The 22135-nt window shown below is 39.8% G+C and overlaps 1 protein-coding gene across 1 annotated transcript; it reads right to left on the bottom strand.

Moving 5' to 3' along the window:
• Positions 1 to 12399: 12399 nt before the first annotated feature.
• Positions 12400 to 16870, bottom strand: LOC104941591 (filamin A-interacting protein 1-like). Its single transcript, XM_010766717.1, has 2 exons — positions 16703 to 16870; positions 12400 to 15261 (listed from the first exon to the last, which is right to left on the bottom strand). Exon 2 carries the CDS (start codon positions 14955 to 14957, stop codon positions 12735 to 12737), a length of 2223 nt encoding a protein of 740 aa, XP_010765019.1. The 5' UTR covers positions 14958 to 15261; positions 16703 to 16870; the 3' UTR covers positions 12400 to 12734.
• Positions 16871 to 22135: the final 5265 nt, after the last annotated feature.

Here is a 22135-nt window from a genome sequence, read left to right on the forward strand (position 1 = left end):
GGTAAAGAGCAAGCCCTAAGAGCATTAGCATGTATGTTGATTACCGGTAATTATGCATTTATGGAAGTCATGTCTATTTGAGTAATTACCTACAGTATACGTGAATGTTTTTAATTTCATAACTAGTAATTGTGTTGCTGCCATTGTATTAGGTAATGACACCTTAAAACGAATTGCACTGGGTAAAACACATTATTTTCAAGAGTAACTTATGACAAAAAATATGTTTTATTCTGAGCAAATGTAGTTAGAGGAAGCCTCAATTAATGTTGTTGTTTTTTAAAATCATGTCGCATTTACAAACCTGAATTTTCCTTTCTAGTGTTCCTACGGTGGTCGACAGGTGGAAGTGCGTTATGACGTCTATAAAAAATGTCATTGAAAGAAATGTTTCTTAACGATGCAAATAATAATTTCCTAAACAATGCAAACCTGCAAATTGAAAACCAATATGCATTCACCAACTTGCGGGAAACAGCCAAAGGGTTTACTGAAAGCGCTGCATAAACGAAACGCTGCAAAGACAAAAAGCTGTAAATAAAAAAAGCTGCAAAAAGATCAAAACAATGCAAACTGTTTCCAGGGGAGAGTACAAATTGAGGCACACAGCTGGGACCGGAGCGCTTGTTGTCGTTAGGGGATTATAAAGTTGGCCAACTGTCACTGTTGGCCCAGTTAGCCTGTTTCATAGTTAGGTGTTTTGTCAGTATGTTTGAAATGTCTTCCATCATAGTATTCAATAGGATATTAGGATCTAATGAGCTGGTTATGCTGACATACCTTTCTTTATTTCAGGTAGAAAAGAAGCATCGGATTGTGTTTACCCATCATAATGTTGCACTACTGAACGTTTAACGTCATGATGCTGTTTTGAGTCCAGACTTTGAGAAAGAAATCACTTTGAACCACAACAGCTTTACCACTGCACACCATGCTTTAGATGATTTATCTCCTGGCTATGTTCCTATTGACTAGAGTTGTCGAGTGAAAATGTTCTGCATCTTTTCGCACAGTGACAGCAGTGTGAATACTGCATGCTATTTTCGTTTGCCTCAAGGTCTAGCATTCCAGTCATCCACCATTTGATCAATATTTCAAAACAGTACACAGAAATTCAGATGCATTAACTTGTCTTCAAATGTACTTTCAGAAGGGTTTATTGGAGTAAATGATGTTCACTTTGGAAGAGTTTTTTAACATTATACTTTATTGATGATGCTTAGAAACACCATCACTCAATCATATCATATTAATGATTACAACAACAATCAGATCTTTCAAATTACACTGGAATTTAAAGTTAATCTCAGCTTTTGTGAAGCCCTGAGCTCACCACTGCTCCAACACTTGATGCTAACATGCTTTTTCTTTATTGATTGAAGTGCTTAGGTTTATGTTTAGGTGTGACATGTTGGTTTAAGACAGATTTCTCGTTGAAAAGCTTTACTTTTTAGAGCCTCCTTGATGAAACACCCCTCAGAAGCTCCTCTGTATAATATGGTTATTATTTAAGGGGAAATGTGACATTGGAATTGTATTCATTGTGTATTAATTCTAGTGACAGATAGAAAATGTCCCTTACAGTATATCCTTTTACAATTCATGGGTGAGTAGTTTCGCAGCAGGGAACATGAATTCATGAGGTTTTCAACAATGGAGTGAATCAGATTTGTTTAAATGTCAGCTCTCTACTGTTGACTAACAATCGATGGAGGTAGACATTTGGTCTTTTCAAGGCCTAAATCTAATTCAATAATATTCACACTGAGTTCCTGAGAAATTGCTATTGATGGCTACTGATAGCCTCACAATGAGCTCGCAGAATGTTCTGTACAAGTGTTACTTCAGAAGTGCATCAAGTGGATGCCATTCTTTTTTACATACTGTGTTTGATTTGAATGTGGAGGGGATTGGAAGGTAAATATTATTTCAAGTTTCCTTTATTATACAGTAAAAGTTAGCCACATCGACACAATGTTCACAACATGCCCAATTGATTTGAAGGTTTCTAGAGGTTATATTGAGCCAATGCTTACAAGATACAGTTAACTCCAAGACTGAACAAAGGCCATGACATTGTTTGATATTTCATACCTTTCTCCAGGAACAGAGATTCATAATAAAGGTTACACATTTATCATAGTCATCATTTTTATTTGACATTGTGGATCCTATTGCACTGCAGCAGGGATTTCAAATGTCATCGGAAAACCGTGGAGTTGGTGTTTTTAGATTTGAGGATGAAAATATACATTTTGCATCAACCTTTTATACAAGCAAATTCATAAGAAGTCACATCTCATTTAGCCAACAACACAGGTGTTTTTTTATTTTCCAACTGTCCTGGCCTTCCTCTGTCGGGTCACATAACAGCACACAGGCAGCAAAGTCCTATGTGACAGGGGCATTACCCAGAAATCTCCTTTCACCTTGTTCTGTGCCTCTGTGTCTCTTTGGTGATCTACGTGTTGAGGCAAAAATATGTATGTGTCGCTAAGCTCCCAGCTGTGTCGGCTGCCCTCCGCCCTTTAACGCTGTCACCTCTCCAGCTAACAACAATCACTTTCATCACTTACCATAATTAGAGAGGGGACAGGATGTCATGTCACTGCCCACACTGTAGTCTCTGCGGCATCAGCAAGCTGTGTCCATACATTCAGAGGTCTCACACATGGGGACTTGTATTCTGTTCCATCTGCTGGAAGCAAAAGGTATGAATAAGAAGACACATTTGGCATTCAAATGTATGATCTCTTGAGAACGTAGGTCAATTTCAACACAATCGTGCTCAACTGTTGAAAGTTCATTATTTATCATTTGAAAAGCTTTGTACCTGCCTACTCTACCTATTAGGCATTGCACCTACATTGTAGGACTCCAACTTGAATTAAAAAAAAAGGTTTAAATTCAGCATTACCATAAACATCTATTTTACACATTGAAACAATTAGATCAACAAATCAGGTTTATTAAGCTAGCTGTGGCTAATGCTGCAATGAACCGCTAGCCTCAAACAGAGAAGAGTGGAGCGAGTACATTCCTTTCTAACTTCACAGCCCAGATTTGTATACGTTTTCAAACTCCGGACTACACCTACTGTACTGAAGTGACACCTCTTCAGGTAGATAAACCTGAACCCTGTGTTTTCACTGTCCTAGCTACAGCCTTGCTTGAACTCGTCCAGATCATCAACATCCCAGCCACAGAAAAATGTGACAATATTTCATCAGTGCTTCATATGTTTGAAAAAGAGTAACAAAACTGACCCTATGATAAACCTTGAAGACTCAACCAGACAACATGTCATAATGTAACCTCTGATGTGGCGTTTCTACTCGGGCACATTTAGCAACGTGTGGCCCTAACACTTCATCAGGTGCAGGGCGACCCATGTGGTCGGACAGTTGGTGAGGTTGACAGTTACTGGGACCTTTGCCACAATAATGCCTGCACAGAAATACATGCTGTCTTACCTCCAACCCCACCTCTAAAAGGCATGTGAATATCATCTGAGGCCACATACTTTTTGTAAAGTGCACACGACAACAAACTGAGCTGAAAGTATACTATCATGAATGAGTGATATTGAAGTATTTAGTAATATAAATTGCAGTTAAGAAATTGCAAAGTATATAAGGTATGTTCCGATGCATTTATAATTTTTGTCAATGTGCGATTTGGACACTGGTGGAATGTAACATAGTATATTTACTCAAATACTGTACTGAAAGTTAAAGGTGCTTGTACTTTACTTTAATGTTTTTCCATATGCTACTTTATTCTTCTACTCCAATACATTGTGTAAGCAGTAGTTTTACGGTATACTCCATTGTTTTACAGATTTAGTTTTAAACTACTTTGCAGATTTAGATTAGTACAAAAATATAAATAAACAAATAAATGATATATTACAACAGATTAAACTACCAAGCAGTAAATAAAGTTCAACTAATGCTTTCTTACCAAGTGCATTGAAGGGATGACCACATGAATGCATCAATAATTAGATTGATTATATTCTGAGAAATGCCAAACTACATAAAAGTACTTTTGTTTGTGTAAATGTAAATACATTTTGATGTTAATACTTCTGTAGATTTTTGAATGTGGGATATTTACTAATAACTAGGATTATTATTACAATGCAGTATTGCTGCTTTTAGTAATAGATCCAAGTACTTCTTTGACATGTATTTTCTCAGATTTAAGTCTTGACATTGAGTTTCTGCAACGACTTAATGCTGGCCCGGTGTTTAGAATGCAGCTCTTCTCCATGCAGGTCAGGCTCAGCCAGATGCTCATGAATACAGTTGTAACTTGGAGACCTGCAAATTTCATGTGCTGAAGTTTCCGAAAGCTCAAGGTCACTTCCTATTTATTTGCACTTGGTCACATACTTGCTGTCAAGCTGTTGACTACCTTGCTGACCCTTAGTTTTAGCTGCGGCATATAAACATGAAAGTTACTGTATTTCATTATATTCATTTGAATCATCATTTTAGTTTTTCAACACTCATTAAAATTGAGAGGGCTATTTTATGCATAACTTTATTCTCCTTGGATTGTGGCCTAATAATTAGACAAGGTTATACCGCAATAAAATAATTTACTGTCATTTATATTATCATTCAACCGAGATCGACTGCAAACAAACAGTCCTTAAATAATCTGTACTCTGGTTTAGATAAAGAAACGGGCTGAAGATCTAAATCCAGTTTACGCTACAATATACAAAAAACTAATCAATTTGATGTTGTTCAAAAGGGAAAACAAAGAAGTTTTTTTTAATAATTACTGTACTAATCTTAGATAGAGAAGAAATGTTCTCATTTTATCCCAGTGTAAATACACGGTATGAGAACAGGTAGGAAATAGATGCCTTTAATGATGCGCTATAATCAGCACTGAACTTCTTCAGAACCATAATTAGTCTGAGTCCGTTCTCACTTTCCGGCCCTCCCTCTCTTTCTTCACATTCAGCGGGAGAAATTAATACTTGGTAAAAAAAGCAGAAAGGAAACCAAAAACAAATCCTCTTCTTGTGATCATTAAAAAGAGAACGTGGAGGAACAGCTGCTTGCAGGAAAAAAACAAAAAAAAACAGGATAACACCAAAGCTCCACAGTGAGCAATCACAGAGGCCAAAGGAGACAGCTGTCCGCCTTTAATTACAATTAAGCTCATCTTCGCTTTCACTGTTTTTCAGAATGCTCAAAACTTTTCAGAGTTCTATGATTTAATGTGGATCTCTTTGCATCTTAATGGATTTGTTCTGTGTTGACAAAGTATTATAAAAAAAGTGTAATTCTTTCATCATTATAGGTGTGAAGATCACCATAGAAACAGCTTGGCTCTGAATCTATCCAAATAACAAAATCCTCCATTTAATGTGTTGCTTTAATATGTACAAAGACTCAGCTTATAAAAGAATCGAGCTGATATTTTTCCGGGGAAATATTGATCTTAATTTTGGAAAAAAAGCAAGTTAATTTCCAAAATGTCAGAGTTTATTTGAATACTGTATTTACCATATTCTTCTTCTCATCTGCAAATACAAATAATATTCTATTACAGCCTCATCGTCGACAACAGCAATCTCACTAGGAATAAACAAAATGGTATCTCAATTTATAAAATCCCTAAGAATAAGGGAGATTTCCATGTTCTCTTTGTGTTAAAAGAAAATGTTTGTCGGACATTTTATGATCCTTTTAAGTGTGAACCCTCCTTATGAAGCGCAATTTCTTTCTTTTCTTTTTAATATTTCACATGCAGGTTGGCTGATTAACGCAGGAAAAGCTGATTTTAAAATTTCACGAGTTTCCCTGGGGTCCAGAAAAAAAGGAGTGTGCTTTTGTACCGCAAATTGTTCCTAGTGAATATGCAGCCAAACGTTGAACAGAGAGAATGACAAATGAGGTAGAAGCCTGTGTTTTACAGGAACGGTGCTTAATTACATACAAAGCTGCCATTTAGAGTCCATTGTCCTCCCTGAATGTTGGCAGACCTCGGCACAATGTGTTGACTGCATTCTTCCTTTCTCTTTCTTGATTTGTTTTCTTCCCCCATTTTGAGGGTTATACAGCATAACCATTCTGAACCCCTTGTAATTTCCCCAGTAATCAGTCTGTTCTTTTTCGGTGGCAAAGCTCTAATCAAACATCTCATAGCCTCTACCAGCCAGAAATGTAATATTCCGACAGAAAAACAAAAAAGCATACAATTACTCCCGGAGGACCTGTCCCTCCTCTTCGCTACAGCTGCACAAAAGAGGGCACTATTCCAGACACGTCCTCCTCCTCTGTTCTCTTCTCTTTCCTTTCTTCTGTGCGTTGGAAAATAAGACCATATACACCCAAACCATAATGACAAAAGATTTTAAATGTATTGTGGAATTTAAAATGAGTAGAAATACTCAGTAAAACAGCAATGTACGGCTCTCCTCTTCAGTTGACATGTCACCTTATGATAAATAATGAGTGCTATGATTGCACCTGTCATTATGCACATGTTGTTGTTGTTTATTTGAGAGCAGTTTTATGTTATTATTATATATTAAAGTTTCTTAAAGTATTTTGAAAAGGGATCCATACATAACATCTATTTTCAATATAATTGTTATCATTTGAGGTTTATAAGGAACATCGAGTTATAGAGATCCTTCATATGGCATCTAATAGTTTCAGAGAAAACAAAGGTAACTGAAGCAAAAGGATGCCTTAATTATTCATTTATTTCCACAACAGGCAATGCAGTAATGTACGGTAGGCTATGTGATGGAGGGGACATTGTAAAACTACACATTTCAAATGATTACCTGTCATGTTTGTCCTAAGACCTCAAGTAACTTTACCACAGTAGCAAGTCATTTCAAGGCATTTATATTGGCAAAAAGACAAATTATTGATCGGTTTCTTTTTAAATTGTATCACACTGCATCAATACTGCCTCAAAATAAGAATGGCCATCCCCTAAAACGTGTCTTCCAAAATCAAATGCAGTGAGGCATCCATCATGACCCAGATCGTAAAAAGAACCCATTTGTAAATGTAATCCATTTTAGCTCAAGTCCAGTCAATTTTATTTATACAGCACAATGTCACAAATCTGCCTCACTATTATTATAATGTTTTACTTTTCACAATCATGAGGCTCATTTAGCATTAAAAGTGTTCCTTAACGCCTGAATAAAATAAAGTTTCAGCTTATCTATATTTTAGCATATTGAGTGAGACTGTTGACCAAGCATTCAGCTTTTTTTTTATTATTAAAAAAAGATGAGCCCATTTCATAGTGGTTGTTTTGGCCCTACAAAGAAGTGTACTCATCGCAAATGGAAACAACTCTACATGTTAAATAAATGCAGGCAAAACAAATGTGTCACCTGCATAGTAAACGTTACAGTCCCCTAACTTCGTAACAGTTACTTACCTCAATACAATGGGAAGGTACATTCTTAAAAAGTATTCTTGTGTGTGGCAAAACCAATCATATATCTAAATGAAACACTGAGGGGAGAAAACGAGTGTTGTTTTTGTTTTCATGGAGCCCAGTTGACGGTTTTTAACCACATGTTTTAAACGTTGCGCTTGTGAACACACCCCTAGCAATACATGCTCTAAGCGGCAGATTCGGATTGGACAGACTGCTAGCTTGTTTCAGGAAGATGGGAGACGATTTAGGTGACGAGTGGTGGGCACACGAGGATAAATCAGGTATATTGCTTGACTTTAGTGTCTGTATTTCTAATGTTTCTCAACCGTGTGGTCCGGGAGGTTTTTTTACATTATTGAAATCTGAGTAGCTTGTTGCTGTGCGAGAAATATCGGTTGCTAACTGTAAGCTAACGTTAGCTTATGAGTTGCTGTTAACTTACGCTAAGTTAACGTACATTCTGAATACGTTGGCGACAGTAACCATAGTGACACGTGAACACACCTGTGTGTTTTTGTACAGCTTACCTGTGTTTTGGAAGGACATGGGGAGTTAGCGTTGGTAGCAAGAGTTGGTACCAGGTGATGTGTGAAAACACGTGTGTTAGTTGTCTGTGTGTGCGCGTGGGTCATGATATGTCATGTAGTTTCTAAAGTTGTCTTTCATGCCCTGTACTTTCACTTTAACTTCAGTTAGCTGCTCTCCTCTAACTTTGCATGTACTCTGCTATGTCCATCTTCTTCTTCTTCATAAATCAACACTGATTTTTCCCTGCGGCTATTCTTTCATAGCTCCATGCACTCTGCATACCAATAGAGGGCAGTCCTGTTCCTTAAGGATCATTGGCCTGATTACTATGGACAGCAGTGTTGCTGAGTTTCCGAGGAGAATGTGTTTTTTCAAGGTTATACAAACAAACGTTGTAATTAGTCGACAAAACAGACCTATTCTCTCTGTCCCTCACCTGCAACCAAACACACAAACAGACCAGTAGCAAACAGTCAATTAAAACATTTACTCATCTACTAAAGTGCAATGTACTTTAAAATAGAATATTTCCATTCACACTGTTACGTTATTTAAATAGATGATGTGTTATACTTCTCCATAACGTTTCCTAGGTAAATGTACTTAATTATATTTATTTTAACGCATACATTACTATCAAAAACGTACTCAGAAAAAACAATATTCTTAAATTATATATTATTAAGGGTTGAACTACTAAATAATAATGTATTAGTTGTTTAAGGTAATAGTGATGTTACAGTAATAAACAGATAATATAGCAAATCATATAAATTAAGCATTATAATGAGAAGCGTCCTTCTGCCTCATGAGTACTTTTATTTCGTGTAATATTTTACATTACATTACATTTAGCTGACGCTATTATCCAAAGCGACTTACAATAAGTGTGTTCGACCAACAAGATACAAACTTGAAGAAAACAGAATCAAGTGCTACTCAACTGGCTTTAGATGCGCCAGTCCTTTATTAGTATATAAGTGCTTTGTTAGTAATTCTATCGCTCAAAGTGGAGTCGAAAGAGATGAGTTTTCAGTCTGCGCCGGAAGATGTGTAAGCTTTCTGCTGTCCTGATGTCAATGGGGAGCTCATTCCACCATGTTGGAGCCAGGATAGCAAACCCACGTGTTTTTGCTGATGGGAGCTTGGGTCCCCCTCGCAGTGCTGGTGCAGCGAGCCGTTTGGCCGATGCAGAGCGGAGTGCACGTGCTGGGGTGTAAAGTTTAACTTTTTATTGCTACTGCTTTTACTGAAATAACATAAAATAGCATCCTTTTGGTGTACTGTACTTATTCCATCTTGTAAATGGCTCATTGCATTGGTAGACTGTCTCCTTCAAAATGTATCCAGGGCACACACGGGTATAAGAATGCCTTTTATTTCCCATGGCAATTAAGTATTTCAAATGACAAATGCCTTCATCACGCATTCGTGCACACACCTGTATTACTGTATATTGCACTAATGAGTGGTGGGAGCGGAGGTTCTTTGTCAATGTGCAGGCCTAATTGGACAAAAACAATGAAGTGATACATCATCAATAGTGAGGGGAGAGAAGGGATGAATCCTCTTGATGCTGCCTAGCCTTCCAATCACAATTATTTAATCTAGTTTGCACCTTTTTATTATCAAAGGTATTATTTTGAATCATTGGGCTGACATATTTAACCATGTTGTAATCACATGTCTGTTGGACATTCTCAGGGTGAGTATTTCCCCTGTATGCGCTGAGATTTTCCATGTATCTGTCAAGTATTGAGAGCTCTCTCCTTTGTTTAATTAGTTAATCCTTTGGTCTTGGGACTCCTTGTTGGACCAGGCGTCTTTAGCGACCCAAGAGGAAACTGATTATCTTTTTCAAAAAGAGGATTAACTATCTGTTGTTTACCTAATGTTCACCCGTGCAGATTTGCTCGCACTTTATTGTGAAATATGTTGTTTGTATTAAGATGTCTAGTGTTAGACCTTTTTTTAAAGCATCAATACAATAAACCAATGTACTTGTTGGAGTGAGAGCTCTTATTATTCTAGGTTAGTCCCTTTTCCCTGTCTGGCATCCCATCCTTGCTTGCATTTGTAAGCTGCTTGACAGAAAAGGCTGTGAGGCTGACTGAAAATTGACAAGACAGAAAAGGGGAGTTGAAGTGTGTTAGATAGAGCATGGTACTGACTTTGAAGTCTTGAGAATGAAGAAGTGGTTCATGAGAAGCGGTATGACTGTTGTCTGATGTGTCTTGTGGCTAAATGCTCACACTGATGACAAAGACTCTCATGAGGCCTCTTTAACGCTCCAGTCTGCCCAACACCGTCATCAAATGCCTGTTTCCACTTTGCCAGCCGGTGATGTCAGTGTGGCTGATGTTTCTCCAGGTTTGTCCTCATGTACCTGATATCTTCCAGCCTGTGCTACCACAAGCCTCAGGGTGTCCCCCAATACTGTCAGCTAGTTTCTTATTTAGATGACACAGCTCATCACAATTTATATCAAAAGCTATTTAACAGGCAGTTTATTCCAGCCACACTATGTAATCATATACTTTGTGGTGTTGACCTTTTTAAAAAGTTGATCTGTTGTTGACTTAAATCCATGAATGCTGTCATTAAGGGTTTAGGGTTGATGCTGGTCTCTAATTTATTTAAAGACATTGGCTGATCTCAATACAGATAATCATCAAGTTGGCTTATTTATAGAGAAGATTTAAAGCAAACGTTGACCAAAGACCTTTTAAGTGATTGATGATTAAAATGAAAAACTAAAGACGATAACTTTGTTAGAAGGCTACAACTTGTACAAATCATCGCCATACCTCATGTGGTTTTCTTTGGGTAGTTGGATACACTGATGCAATATTTTACAACATAAATTATGTATACTGCTCCTGATTAGCGTGCTACATAATTTCGTTTGTTGGCAACCACATTCATCTTTCCTTTCAATGTTCTAGTTCAGGGGTGTCAAACTCAATTTCATCACGGGCCACATCAGCATTATGGTTACACTCAAAGGGCCGGTTGTAACCATATAAATAAACAGTACCAGTCAAAAGTTTGGACACACCTTCTCATTTGAAGGTTTTTATTTATTTCAATAATGTTCTACATTGTAGATTAATACTGAAGACATCAAAACTATAAAAGAACATATATGGAATTATCTAGTAAACAAAAAAGTGTTAAAAATCCAGAATATGATTTTATATTCTTCAAGTTAGTCCCCTTTTGCCTTGATGACAGATTTGCACTCTTGACTTCTCTATATACATGTATAATATATATTAAATAATGTATTATATTACATTATCGGCACTGCATTGGATTATTATCAGTTCCGTTAATAACTTCCTAAATAACTTCCTAAATAACTGCGTCTGAAAGCAGAAGTCTAGGGCAAATAATTGAAAGCAAATATTCAAAAATTACACCTATTGTATATTATATTCTTTACACGCTCTAGCAGGGCCACATAGAATGTGGTCGTGGGCCGGATTTGGCCCACGGGCCTTGAGTTTGACACCCCTGTTCTAGATGGATATCCTTTTCCTGCATACCTTACAGAGCCATTTGAACTCATGTTTTTACAGCAAAAAGTTATTAGAAGTGGCTTAGTTTTAGTGTGTAAACATTAGATTACCAATTAGGTGAAACCCAGACCACGGACTAGTTTGACACTTGAACTTTCATGTTTCACATTCACAGTAAATGGCTATAAAGTAAAGAAAATTGTCAAAACCATGACAGAAACGGTATCATTTTACTGCGTTGGGAGGTTTAGCTGGCAACGTGAGATGTGCAGATGGCTTTGCCTGCTGTGGCAACATAAGTGGCCACATAAGTGTTTCTTTGACAGTAAATGGGGAAAGGCTGAGAAAATGTGTTAATGGAGTTGTTCATATATCAGCTTTCAGTTTTAAACATGTTAAGACTCTGATAATTACAACTTACCTTTTTATAAGTTATGCTCAGGGAAGAATGGGCTTTAAATAGTCGATCCACCATAACGCCTGAACAGACCCACCACCACTAGGTGTTCCAAGTTTAATTGTGTCAGAAAAACATGAGCCGAGTTTTCCAGTGCATACTTTTGGGAGGTGTCACACGCCCACACACACACACACACACACACACACACACACACACACACACACACACACACACACACACACACACACGATCAGTAATGAAGTATTTGCTGTGTTTGAGATAGTGGCTGACTCACTGTAAGTCTTAGTTTTTTCCCTTTATTTCATGGTTAAAATGTGTTAAATTAACATACACGTCCTTGATGTGTGGTGCTTTAAAGTGTTGAGTTGGCCTTGGAGGGAGAAAACATCAAACCAGGTATTTTTTGTCTTTTCTGATTCCAACTATTTTCCACACTGGCCGGACATTTATTAGCTATATCGATGCCAACCTGCTCTCAAAAATACTCAGGGTAAATAAATTAAATCAACACAAACACTTTTAATGAGCAGGAAAAAAACACATTGATGAAACAGAAAATTGTAAAAAGCACATCAAATATTTGGCTGCACTGAGGTCTCACTTAGCGCATACAGAGTACAGACACTAAACACATGTCTTAAAGTCTAAAGACACACTAACTACACAAAGTAGGCTTTACAACGGTTCTTATAAAACACACCACAAAGCATTTATTTCATGATTGTTACAAAATACAACAAACTAGATTCTCATTAGGCAAAGTGAATTTTTTTTAGTTGTATAATACAGAAATAGGACTGAGAATATGTTCAGAATATATACATTCTCACCTAATCACAAAGGCCACTTACTGTTATATGTGAGGAATGTGCAGCTGTACAGGTAGCAGGGGATATTGTAATGCTACTTGTAATCTTGCCGACACCTTTGACATGACAGCCACTGGCGAGCACTTGAGTCCTTTGCTCATGTCGGAGATAGTATGGCCCAACAGGCTGCGGGATGCTGTGGGTAATACCTGTCAGGGACTGGATGTATGGACTCCCTAGATGAATATGGATCTTGCTATCCTCTGTGGCGATGATACCTGGACTTGTATCGGTGCTGTTGGACCTCTGATGTTGCCAGCTGTTCTGCCGCTCCGGTGTCTTGCAGTAGGCTTGACTTGCAGCTTCCATCGGCTCTGGAGAACAGGTCCGGACTGTTACGATCTGGATTGGAGAGTTGCTCTGGTCGGGTGTTGCAGACCGTGATGAATTTGGACTTAACATCCGTGAGATGGGTGTACCGTCAAGTGGGGAGATGGTGCAGTCAGGGCTTGAAGGTGGGGTGTTACAACTGACTGCAGACAGAGCTGTGTTCTGAATGATGGTTATTCTCTGCTTAGGCGAGGCTCCGCTTGTTGGAATGAGCGCTGTGCTGGTGTAGGACGTAGCTGCGTCTCCAGTGGGGCTGCTTATCTCCAGTGTGGCTGTGTTGAGTATATGATGCGGTGTTACTTTGATGTGCAAGGGCTGCCCGGGTGTGTGCGTTAACATCATCACCTCTCCGCTTGGGGGCATATCTACTCCGTCGGCAGAGGGGCTGCTGTATGGGCTTACGTTATTATTCGCACTGTTCAAGCTGTTAAGGCTGTTGACGAGAGACCTTCTTCTATTCATGACTTCAGTGTTGTGGTTCGGGTCCTCATTCTCGCTCTCTTCATCCTGTTTCTCGCTGTAGTCAGATGTCAGGCTATCAGTCTGAACCTCTTTGGTGTTCGGGGAAAGGTCAGGAAAGAGTTGTCTGTTTGAACCAGGTGTAAGACTCTTGATCTGCCTATGCCGGTCTATCTCACTGTTCAGTTCCTTCATCTCTCTGGCCAGCTCTCTGTTACTAGCTTCCTGCTGGCTCAGTTTCCTCTGCAGTGTGGAGTGGTCGGTCTGAACCCTGCAGATGGACTCGTCTGTTCCCATCAGCTTCTGAAGTTTGTCCTTCAGGGTATCCACCTCTCTGCCTAATAACCTTGACTTGACCTGCTCCTTCTGAAGACGGCAAAGGAGAAGGTGCTCCTGGTTGACCTCCTGCTTTTCTGCCTGCTCATACCTGGAGAGCTCCCTCTTTGCCAGCTCGAGCTCTTCAGTCAGAGCCTGGGACAGCTTCTGTTCATCGTTGAACCTCGCTTTCAGACCGGCAAAGTCCTCCTCCACCTTTATTAGCTCTTCTTCCATCATCTCCTTGTCTTGTAGTCTCTTTTGCAGCATCTCCAGCTCCCGGGTCAATTCTTTGACTTTGTTGTCGTCGGTTTGGCAGTGGTGGTTAGCGTTGTTTGGAATTGAGCTGTGTGTGTACTTCTCCTCTTTTTCTTTTCTGTTTTCCAAGAGCTGTAACTTTCTCTTCATTATGATTATTTTGTTCTGTTGCACTATGTTCCTCTCCTCCTCTGTTTTGAGTCTGTCTTGGAGCTCATGTCTTTCCTCCACCATCCCCTTAACCCTGTCCTCTAACTCTGCCTTGCATCTCAGTGCCTGCTGCTTCTCTTCTCTCAGTCTCTCTGTCATTGATGTCAAATTGCTTTGCTCGTTCTTGTTGCCCTCCTTCCTGTTGAGTTGTTCCTCCGCCTGTCTGAGCTTCTCTGCCATGGTCTTTCTGTCCTCCACCAGAGCTACGGTCAGAGTCCTGAGCTTTGCCAGGTCCTGTCGAATCACCGCCTCGCTCTTTCCCATCTGGCCTTCAACTCCCTCGAGCTCTCTCACTCTAACTTTCAGTGTGTCGAGCTCACCAGACAGCATCTTTCTATCCTCTCTCTCTCGCTCCAAGCTTCCCTTCAGAATACTGCAGTCCTGTCTGCTCTTGCTTAAAGCCTCCTCTACCCTGTCCAGTTCAGTGATTCTGCCATTGAGCTTATCCACCTCAACTTTCAAACTGCGGCAGTGGCTGGCCTCCCTCGCTAGTCTGCGGTCCAGCTCTCGACACTGGTCCCACATACGTATCAGCTCCTCGTCCTTTCCCTCCATTTCCACGACCCTTCTCCTCAGCAGCTCGACCTCGGACAGCAGGCTCGGGGCTGTCATGGTGCTCTGTCTTTGGTCGGGGGTGGACACTTGATTTTGTCGAAGGGATTTCACTTCCTCCTTCTTTGCTCTGGGGTGAGCGGCACTAACCTCCTGCTGGATGTGATCAGTGATGGCGGTCAGTTCTTTGACCCGATGCCTCTGCTCCTCCAGCAGCTCGCTCAGACGCTGTTGCTCGCTTACAACCAGCAGTGCAAAAGCCTTCAGTGAGATCAGCTCGCCCTTTAGATTGGACACATCTCTTTCACTTTTCTTGTCCTTTATCTCCTGGTATTCTCTCTCTTTCACAACCAGGAGCTTGAGTCTGTAGAGAAAAAAAAACAAAAGACGCTGATGTGAGTGGCCCGGTTGAAATGTGTAATTGATACTTAATTCAGCCTCCAAGGACACTTCGTAGTATTTAAACTTAACCTCATGACCACCACTTTTAAACACAAATAGTTTCCTAAGTGGTTCATTTCCAGCATAATTTTTAAAGAGAATTTAAATTACTCAACACAATAATCCAAACATCTACAGGAGCTAGTAATACTTTCCTCTCTCCCTTGTACATCTGGTCTGTGTTTGTCCCACCTGTAAATCCTAGATATATCCATGTAACTGTTATTTTGCACTTCTCTCCAAGCTGCGTGCGGTCGGTAGGTTGTTTAGACTATCACAGCAGATGGTCCCTTGGCAGGGAGTGTTGGTTAATTAAGAAGTTCATCTACCCTTGAGTACCCTCAACGCTGCATCCAATCACCCTCCTTCTGTGCACCTCCAATGCTACCCCCATTTCCCGCAAGGAAAGGCCGGAATTCCCCCTTGTTTCAGAAGTAATTACATACTGGCTACATTTACTAAGTGCTGTCACTCCTCACATTTCCCCAGATGCAGACCAGTACTGTACAAATTCATTTCATACACACTGTACATGTTTTTCTCATGTGTTATTGCAATCACGTTACACTCCAAAGTGATCTCATTCGGGTAGCTTTTGACTTCCTGGAATTAATCTCACACAAGTATGCGGACTGTTTGCTGATAGTTTTGTGTGGACAAACAATATACAGTGGCGACATTTAGAGAAGTGTACCTACTTCGATGCATTTATTCCTCTGCCCATTTTTGAAAGAATTCCCAGATACTTTAACTTTTATGAAACATTTGATAAATAGGAGGCCTTTATGGAGAGTTTTGTAAATAAATATAAATTCTTCAAGTTTTTGCGGCAGCTTATATTAGGTAAAACATGAGACTGCACGTTGTCACAGCATTTTTCTATGTAATATTTAGAAACTAATATTGCCTTTAAGACACACATCACCTAATGCTATAATGAGTATGTGTGAGTTAAACAAAAAGATCTGGAAATATATATATGGTATATTTCTGTTATACTTAGATCGATAGCTACACAAACTTGCATTGAGATTTGTTTGTAACGGTCTAACTCTAAGTCGTGATTATAGTATTGTCAAACAAATACTTTGAAATATCAACAAATTAATTACAAACGGTGATACATTTAAATTAATTTGTAGAGTTTCAGTGAGACTTACATCTTTAGTTTAGACTTTTAACTTGAGTTTTTCTGATAGCAACCGGCCTTGTAAGATGTTCTATCTATCAGATCTAAGCAGAACAGGACAGTTCTCACATAGCCCGCAACTCATCTTACAGTTTTTAAAAGTTTGCAAATGATAACGTTTCTAAATGTACTTTATATCTTTTCCATTGTTAAGAAGTATTTTCACTGTTCCTACCTGTACTTTGCCGTCTCTGTCCTTTAAAATCCTTAGAGAATAAATCGTCTCTACTCTTTCACCTCTCCCTTTCCCGGAGATCCGAGTGATGTGGACATTCCATCCGGAAAACCAAACATTATGAGAAGTGCTCTGCACACTGAGTCTCACTCGCAGTCAGTGGCGCCCATTACATCATCAGCAAGTCCTTATATGGCACTGAACAGGCTCTACTGCTGTGTGTGTGTGTGTCCTTGTGTGTGTGTGTGTACTTGTGTGTTTTTACTGGAGTTAAGCCCATTCCAGATGAGGTCATTGTGTAGCCATGCCAAAGAAACTAATGGGAAGGACAGAATGTGTTTGTGTATGTGTGGATGTGCGAAGAAAAGTAAAGCTTCAATCACAATTTAAACTCGAGAGGCCAACGCTCTCAGTTTGCACGATAAGCCTTGCAAAGATGTTGTTAATACATACTGCAAACGTGCTATGTTCTATGAACTGTAGCTCATGCATACTGTAGTGTGTGTCTGTGTGTGTGGTGTTCCAGTGTGTTTTAAGAAGAGAGGCATGTTTTGTGAGTTGTAGCTGCTTTGCCTGGGGCCTGATAACCTGACTGTGAGATGACATCATCAGTTCATAGGCCCTCAATTACATCCATATGTCTCTCTTTCTTTCTCTCTCCTCCCCACACCACCTCTCTATCCTTCTTCATGTCATTCTCTTCCTAACCTTAGCTTATTGCTAGAAGTTATGAATTGCAATTTAGTTTTTGTAGTTTGCTATTTATACCACTACCTTGCTATCATCAATTTCTTCTGCATTCTCTTATGGTATTACTCAAATCAAATGTATGAGCTCAGTGGAGCAGGGAGGGATGACGGATTATACTCTCATTATTCTCGCTGCTTGTCTCGTCCATCACGACCAGAGTGACAAAACTCATAATGGCATAATAAATGATATTATATCTCGCTTTGATGGCACCACCAGCTCTACAGGAGGAAAATAAACATATAGGTCTGTGTGTGACGCACTTTCCCCTCTGGGAGCACTTACTCGCACCATGGCTCCTCGTTCCAGCTTTCACTGGGAAATATACCTCTGATGGAATTTCTTTCTGTCAAGCAAACCATCTAGTCCCCAATTAAAGGAGAGCTATTTCCCCTGTGTCACGTCGTCATCACACAAAAATGTACCAAACAGCCAAAAAGACACACTTAAACTTCATTTAGACATTTATGTTCTCAAGCATTTTTACACCAGGCATGGAAATCTAGAGATCGCTCGTATATATTCAAAGAAAGCAAAGAAAGGTTGTGCAACAGTGCCTAACCTCTGTTGAGAAGAAAGACGGGCCACAGTTTACAAATGCGCAAACAATGTCTCCATGGTAATTGAAAGTTTCTGTCAACAGCGGATTCAGCAGCCCTGTGCTAACAAAACACATGTCATAGAAGAAGAAAAGTTTCTAAGCCTTTAAAACATTAAGATACTCTGTCATCTCTTATCACATCGCATGATCAGGTTTCACTTTCACACATTTGTTTTTATTGCAACACACTTAATCAGTTTGTTAAGCCAACAAAGAAGTGAAATGTAGAAGCTCTACAGCATCTATCCAAATCAACTGTGTTGGAGTCTCCGATGGGAATCCCGGGCCTCGAGTTACTGACCACAGCAGTGACTAGTTAAGGATGAAAGGCCTGTATGGTTCCCCATGTTGGCATCCTCTTAAACCTTATTATTGATTCATTACAAATGTGAGTGCCGGTTTAAAGGGGACCTATCATGCAAAAAGCACTTTTTGATGTCTATTATACATAAATATGTGTCCCCGGTGAGTCAGGGAACTCACGCAGCGTCAGAAAATAAAACCCTCTCTCTTTTCTTCCGTACCCAAATTCCCCAAAAATGGAGCTACAACAGAGCTGATCCAGATTTGCGTCCGATATGACATAATATCGGAAATGTAGGCTGGCTTTACACCCACGGCCCTATCAGAAACAATGCCCAACTGTTTTGGACGTAATATGGTCGGTACACGTTTACATTAGCATCGCTAACACTCAGAGCTAACCTGTACTGCACAGAGCATGGCCGTTTCTCAATCTCGAGGATGCTGGCTTGGTAGTCGCGTACTTCCAAGTCACTTCCTTCAGAAACGAAGCAAGTATGCTTCCAAGCCACGGCCTCGGAAAACGAAGAAGAATTGAACAGGCTAACAAGTGTGTCACTCTCTCTAATGGTTTCAACATAAACTGTACCGAAACTAAATGCCTCACGATGTCTATCTAATTATGAACTTTCTTTACTTTCACGGAACACATTTTTTGTGATAACAAATGTAACATATTTACCAACACATGTTCTACGCCACTTAGGGCTGAACGATATATTGTGTCATGGCGATAACCGCTATATGCGCATGCGCGATATTCACACCGCAGGGACGTGCGGTTTTATTCCAAAAAATGTTTAAACGCTAACACACTTTAGCACAGAATTCAAAATAAAGATACCCTTATTACTTATCAAAACTGCACATACAATATATCCGATTAAAGCTAAGACTCCATAGATTATTTAAGAATAGTATCATCACTAAGCGATCCGATCTCGCGACAGTGGAAGCAAACACAGACATCACAACACGTACCTTTACGGAGCTTTTACGGGAGATCGTCTCACCGTAGCTGTCAATCTGATCAAAAGACGTGTTCAATGGCATTAAAACGAGAAAAAACGCGGCTGAATCGGTTGATCCATAGGTTAATAATGTATCTGTGGCTTTGAATAGAGAGCCGCAGTGACGCGTCCTTAAACCCGGAAGTAAACTTCTTCTGGTTCCTTCGTCAAAAACCAATGCAAATTCTCCATAGGATTTTGGAAAATAGCTCGAAATAAGGTCTGTGGTTGACACACATTTAAGAAAGGGATCACGTGTTGTTCAGCCGGATAATCTCCACATGTCAACCCTACTTTTATAATTTTTTAATCATAAATCTAGTCGCCAGAAACAAAATGCTAACGTTATGCTATAAACGAACTACAAGCCAGTACAGCAGCAGGGCTGCTGTGGCTGCTTGCTACAAAAGCAAAACTTGCGCGGCTCTCATGTCAGGGGTACTTGAGTGAGTGACATGCAGGCTCTGCATGCACAGCAAACCACCAATCACAATCATTCTTGATCAGATCACAGCAGGCCCCGCCCCGCTAGTTTGCAGACCATCAAAACGCCGGTAAAAAATGAGCGAGGCACAGGAGGACAATACCTTCATCTGGTTAAATATAGTTAAAAAAAAAACAATATATATCGCAGGGGGGGGAAAAATCGCGTCAGTTTTTTTCAATATCGTGCAGCACTAACGCCACTACATACTTATATTTAAATGTGTGCTGCGTCGGTTCAGCCATTCTCCGCAAGGGTTTTTGAAATTGGTCCGTGCGCAAAGCATTGTGGGGATTTTAAGGACGCAAAGTCTACCCATGTGCAGCCTCGAAATTTCCCCCAAACCAAGGACGCGGCCTCTGTGGAATTCCAAGTATGCTGGACATTGGAACGGTCCTGCTGCGCCACTTGATGACGTAGCATCCTTGAAATATTGGTTTGGAAGCCAGTATCCTCGAGATTGAGAAACGGCCCATGCGTGTGAAGAAGCAGGAAATAAAAAAGAAACTCACCTTGTGGTATAACCGGCAAGAGAGAAAGCCCTTGAGCTCCATACTGTTTCAGAAATAATCCTTGATAATCCATGATATGGTGTTTCATCACGCAAATCAGCACTTTTGAAATAGAGGGATATGAGGCATGGCTAGAATGGGTGATCTGTTTGGTATTTCGAAACACTTCATAGACATGTTTTTTATATATTTTTATATATCTGAGACCTATGCTATTGCCTAAAAATAGCATGATAGGTGCACTTTAAAGTCAGAAGAATGTCATCTTTACTTGTTTGTTGATTGTACTGATGAAAACTTGATTTTGAATACACCAGAAGTTACAGAGGAGATAAGACAATGGTATGGTTAATACATCAACCTGCTTGATAACCTTGACACTAATGACTTTATTATTTGTAAGAAAAAGGTCTCGGTAAGATGAGATATTCCTCTGTGGAATGTGAAGGAGAAATCCTCCTCATTCCAACAGACCAACTCCTAAACCAGAGTTCACGAGGTCCTGTTTTGCTTCGAGGAGGGTTTGGCATCCGCAGCGCTTCTCCTCAATTACAAGCACGATCGGATCCCTCTTAGGCTTTTCCAAGAAAACCCTAAAACATTGCCTCTTATATGAAAAGTGCACTTTGGCTGCTGTTGTATTAGCTCCTTTTCATCCAGCGGAGTAATTTGGGGATATTGAGTTTTTTCATTTTTTTAACATAATGCTGTATAGGGTCATAGAAAAGGCATATTGAAAGAGAAGCAGCTGCTCATGCAGTTTTTCCTGGCTTTTGTCTCCTAATTTATCAGTATGTTTAATACAATTGAAGGACTGGCTAAACTGACCTCATCTTATTGGTACAACTATTAACAGCTTGCGTTCAGAACAGCGGTTCTGCTCTGAAGGGATGTACTGCCAAACCCCTATGGTAATTGATACACTTATTCTTCCGACACATTATTGGCTGAGGCTGCAGATGGTGGATGTGTGCTGAGTGTGAGGGATGGACAGAACAGCTGTCGGTTTCCGCTCCGGCACAGTCAAGTTTACTTTGTCCTTTTCCTTTGAGCACAATTTATTAAAAGTTTCCTCCACCACATCTTACCAAGCCAGATTGTTTTTTCATCGACTGCTTGTTAGCCATGCTCGTGTTCACATCGCACAGCGTTAAGGATCCTCATCGCACAGTAATCACATCGCAGGGTGTGTGATGTCAAGGCAGAACAAGACACGTTATGTAACAACTTTTTTGCTGCCTGATACAAAAGGAAAACTTTCACTTTTCCTTGACTAATGTACACAACAAGGTATCTGATGTAGTGACTTGATATAGGGGCCTCGAACACATTAAGTAAAAGAAAACTCAAGGTTTGATCTCATCTCAAAACAAATGACTGTTTGTAATATGACATATGACACGAGAGAAACAGGGGGGTTTGTCACATGACCATGGTGTTCAACCTTAAAAGTCAGTCCCCCTTTTAAGATTTTGTTTTTGTTTCAAATGTTGGGGCTAACCAGAGCCCCTTCATTCTCAGAGGTGGACGCATTTATGCACCAACAATAAACTGCCCAGATAAATGACTGCTGACTTCGTACAGCCTCACAGAGCAGCTAGCAAGGCTGTAGACCTTTTTAAAGGGGACCTATCATGCAAAATGCACTTTTTGATGTCTTTAATACATAAATGTGTGTCACGCAGTGTCAGAAAAATAAAACCCTTTCTCTTTTCCTCCGTACCCACATCTTTTAAAAACGGGGGTACAACGAGCGGATACAGATTTTGCTGC

The sequence above is a fragment of the Notothenia coriiceps genome, unplaced genomic scaffold, assembly GCF_000735185.1.
Source record: "Notothenia coriiceps isolate Sejong01 unplaced genomic scaffold, NC01 NC01_scaffold00003522, whole genome shotgun sequence".
Taxonomy (NCBI): Eukaryota; Metazoa; Chordata; class Actinopteri; order Perciformes; family Nototheniidae; genus Notothenia; species Notothenia coriiceps.

Coding starts and splice junctions, on each gene's coding strand:
- LOC104941591 (XM_010766717.1), bottom strand. CDS start 14,957: ATGACAGCCCCGAGCCTGCTGTCCGAGGTCGAGCTGCTGAGGAGAAGG.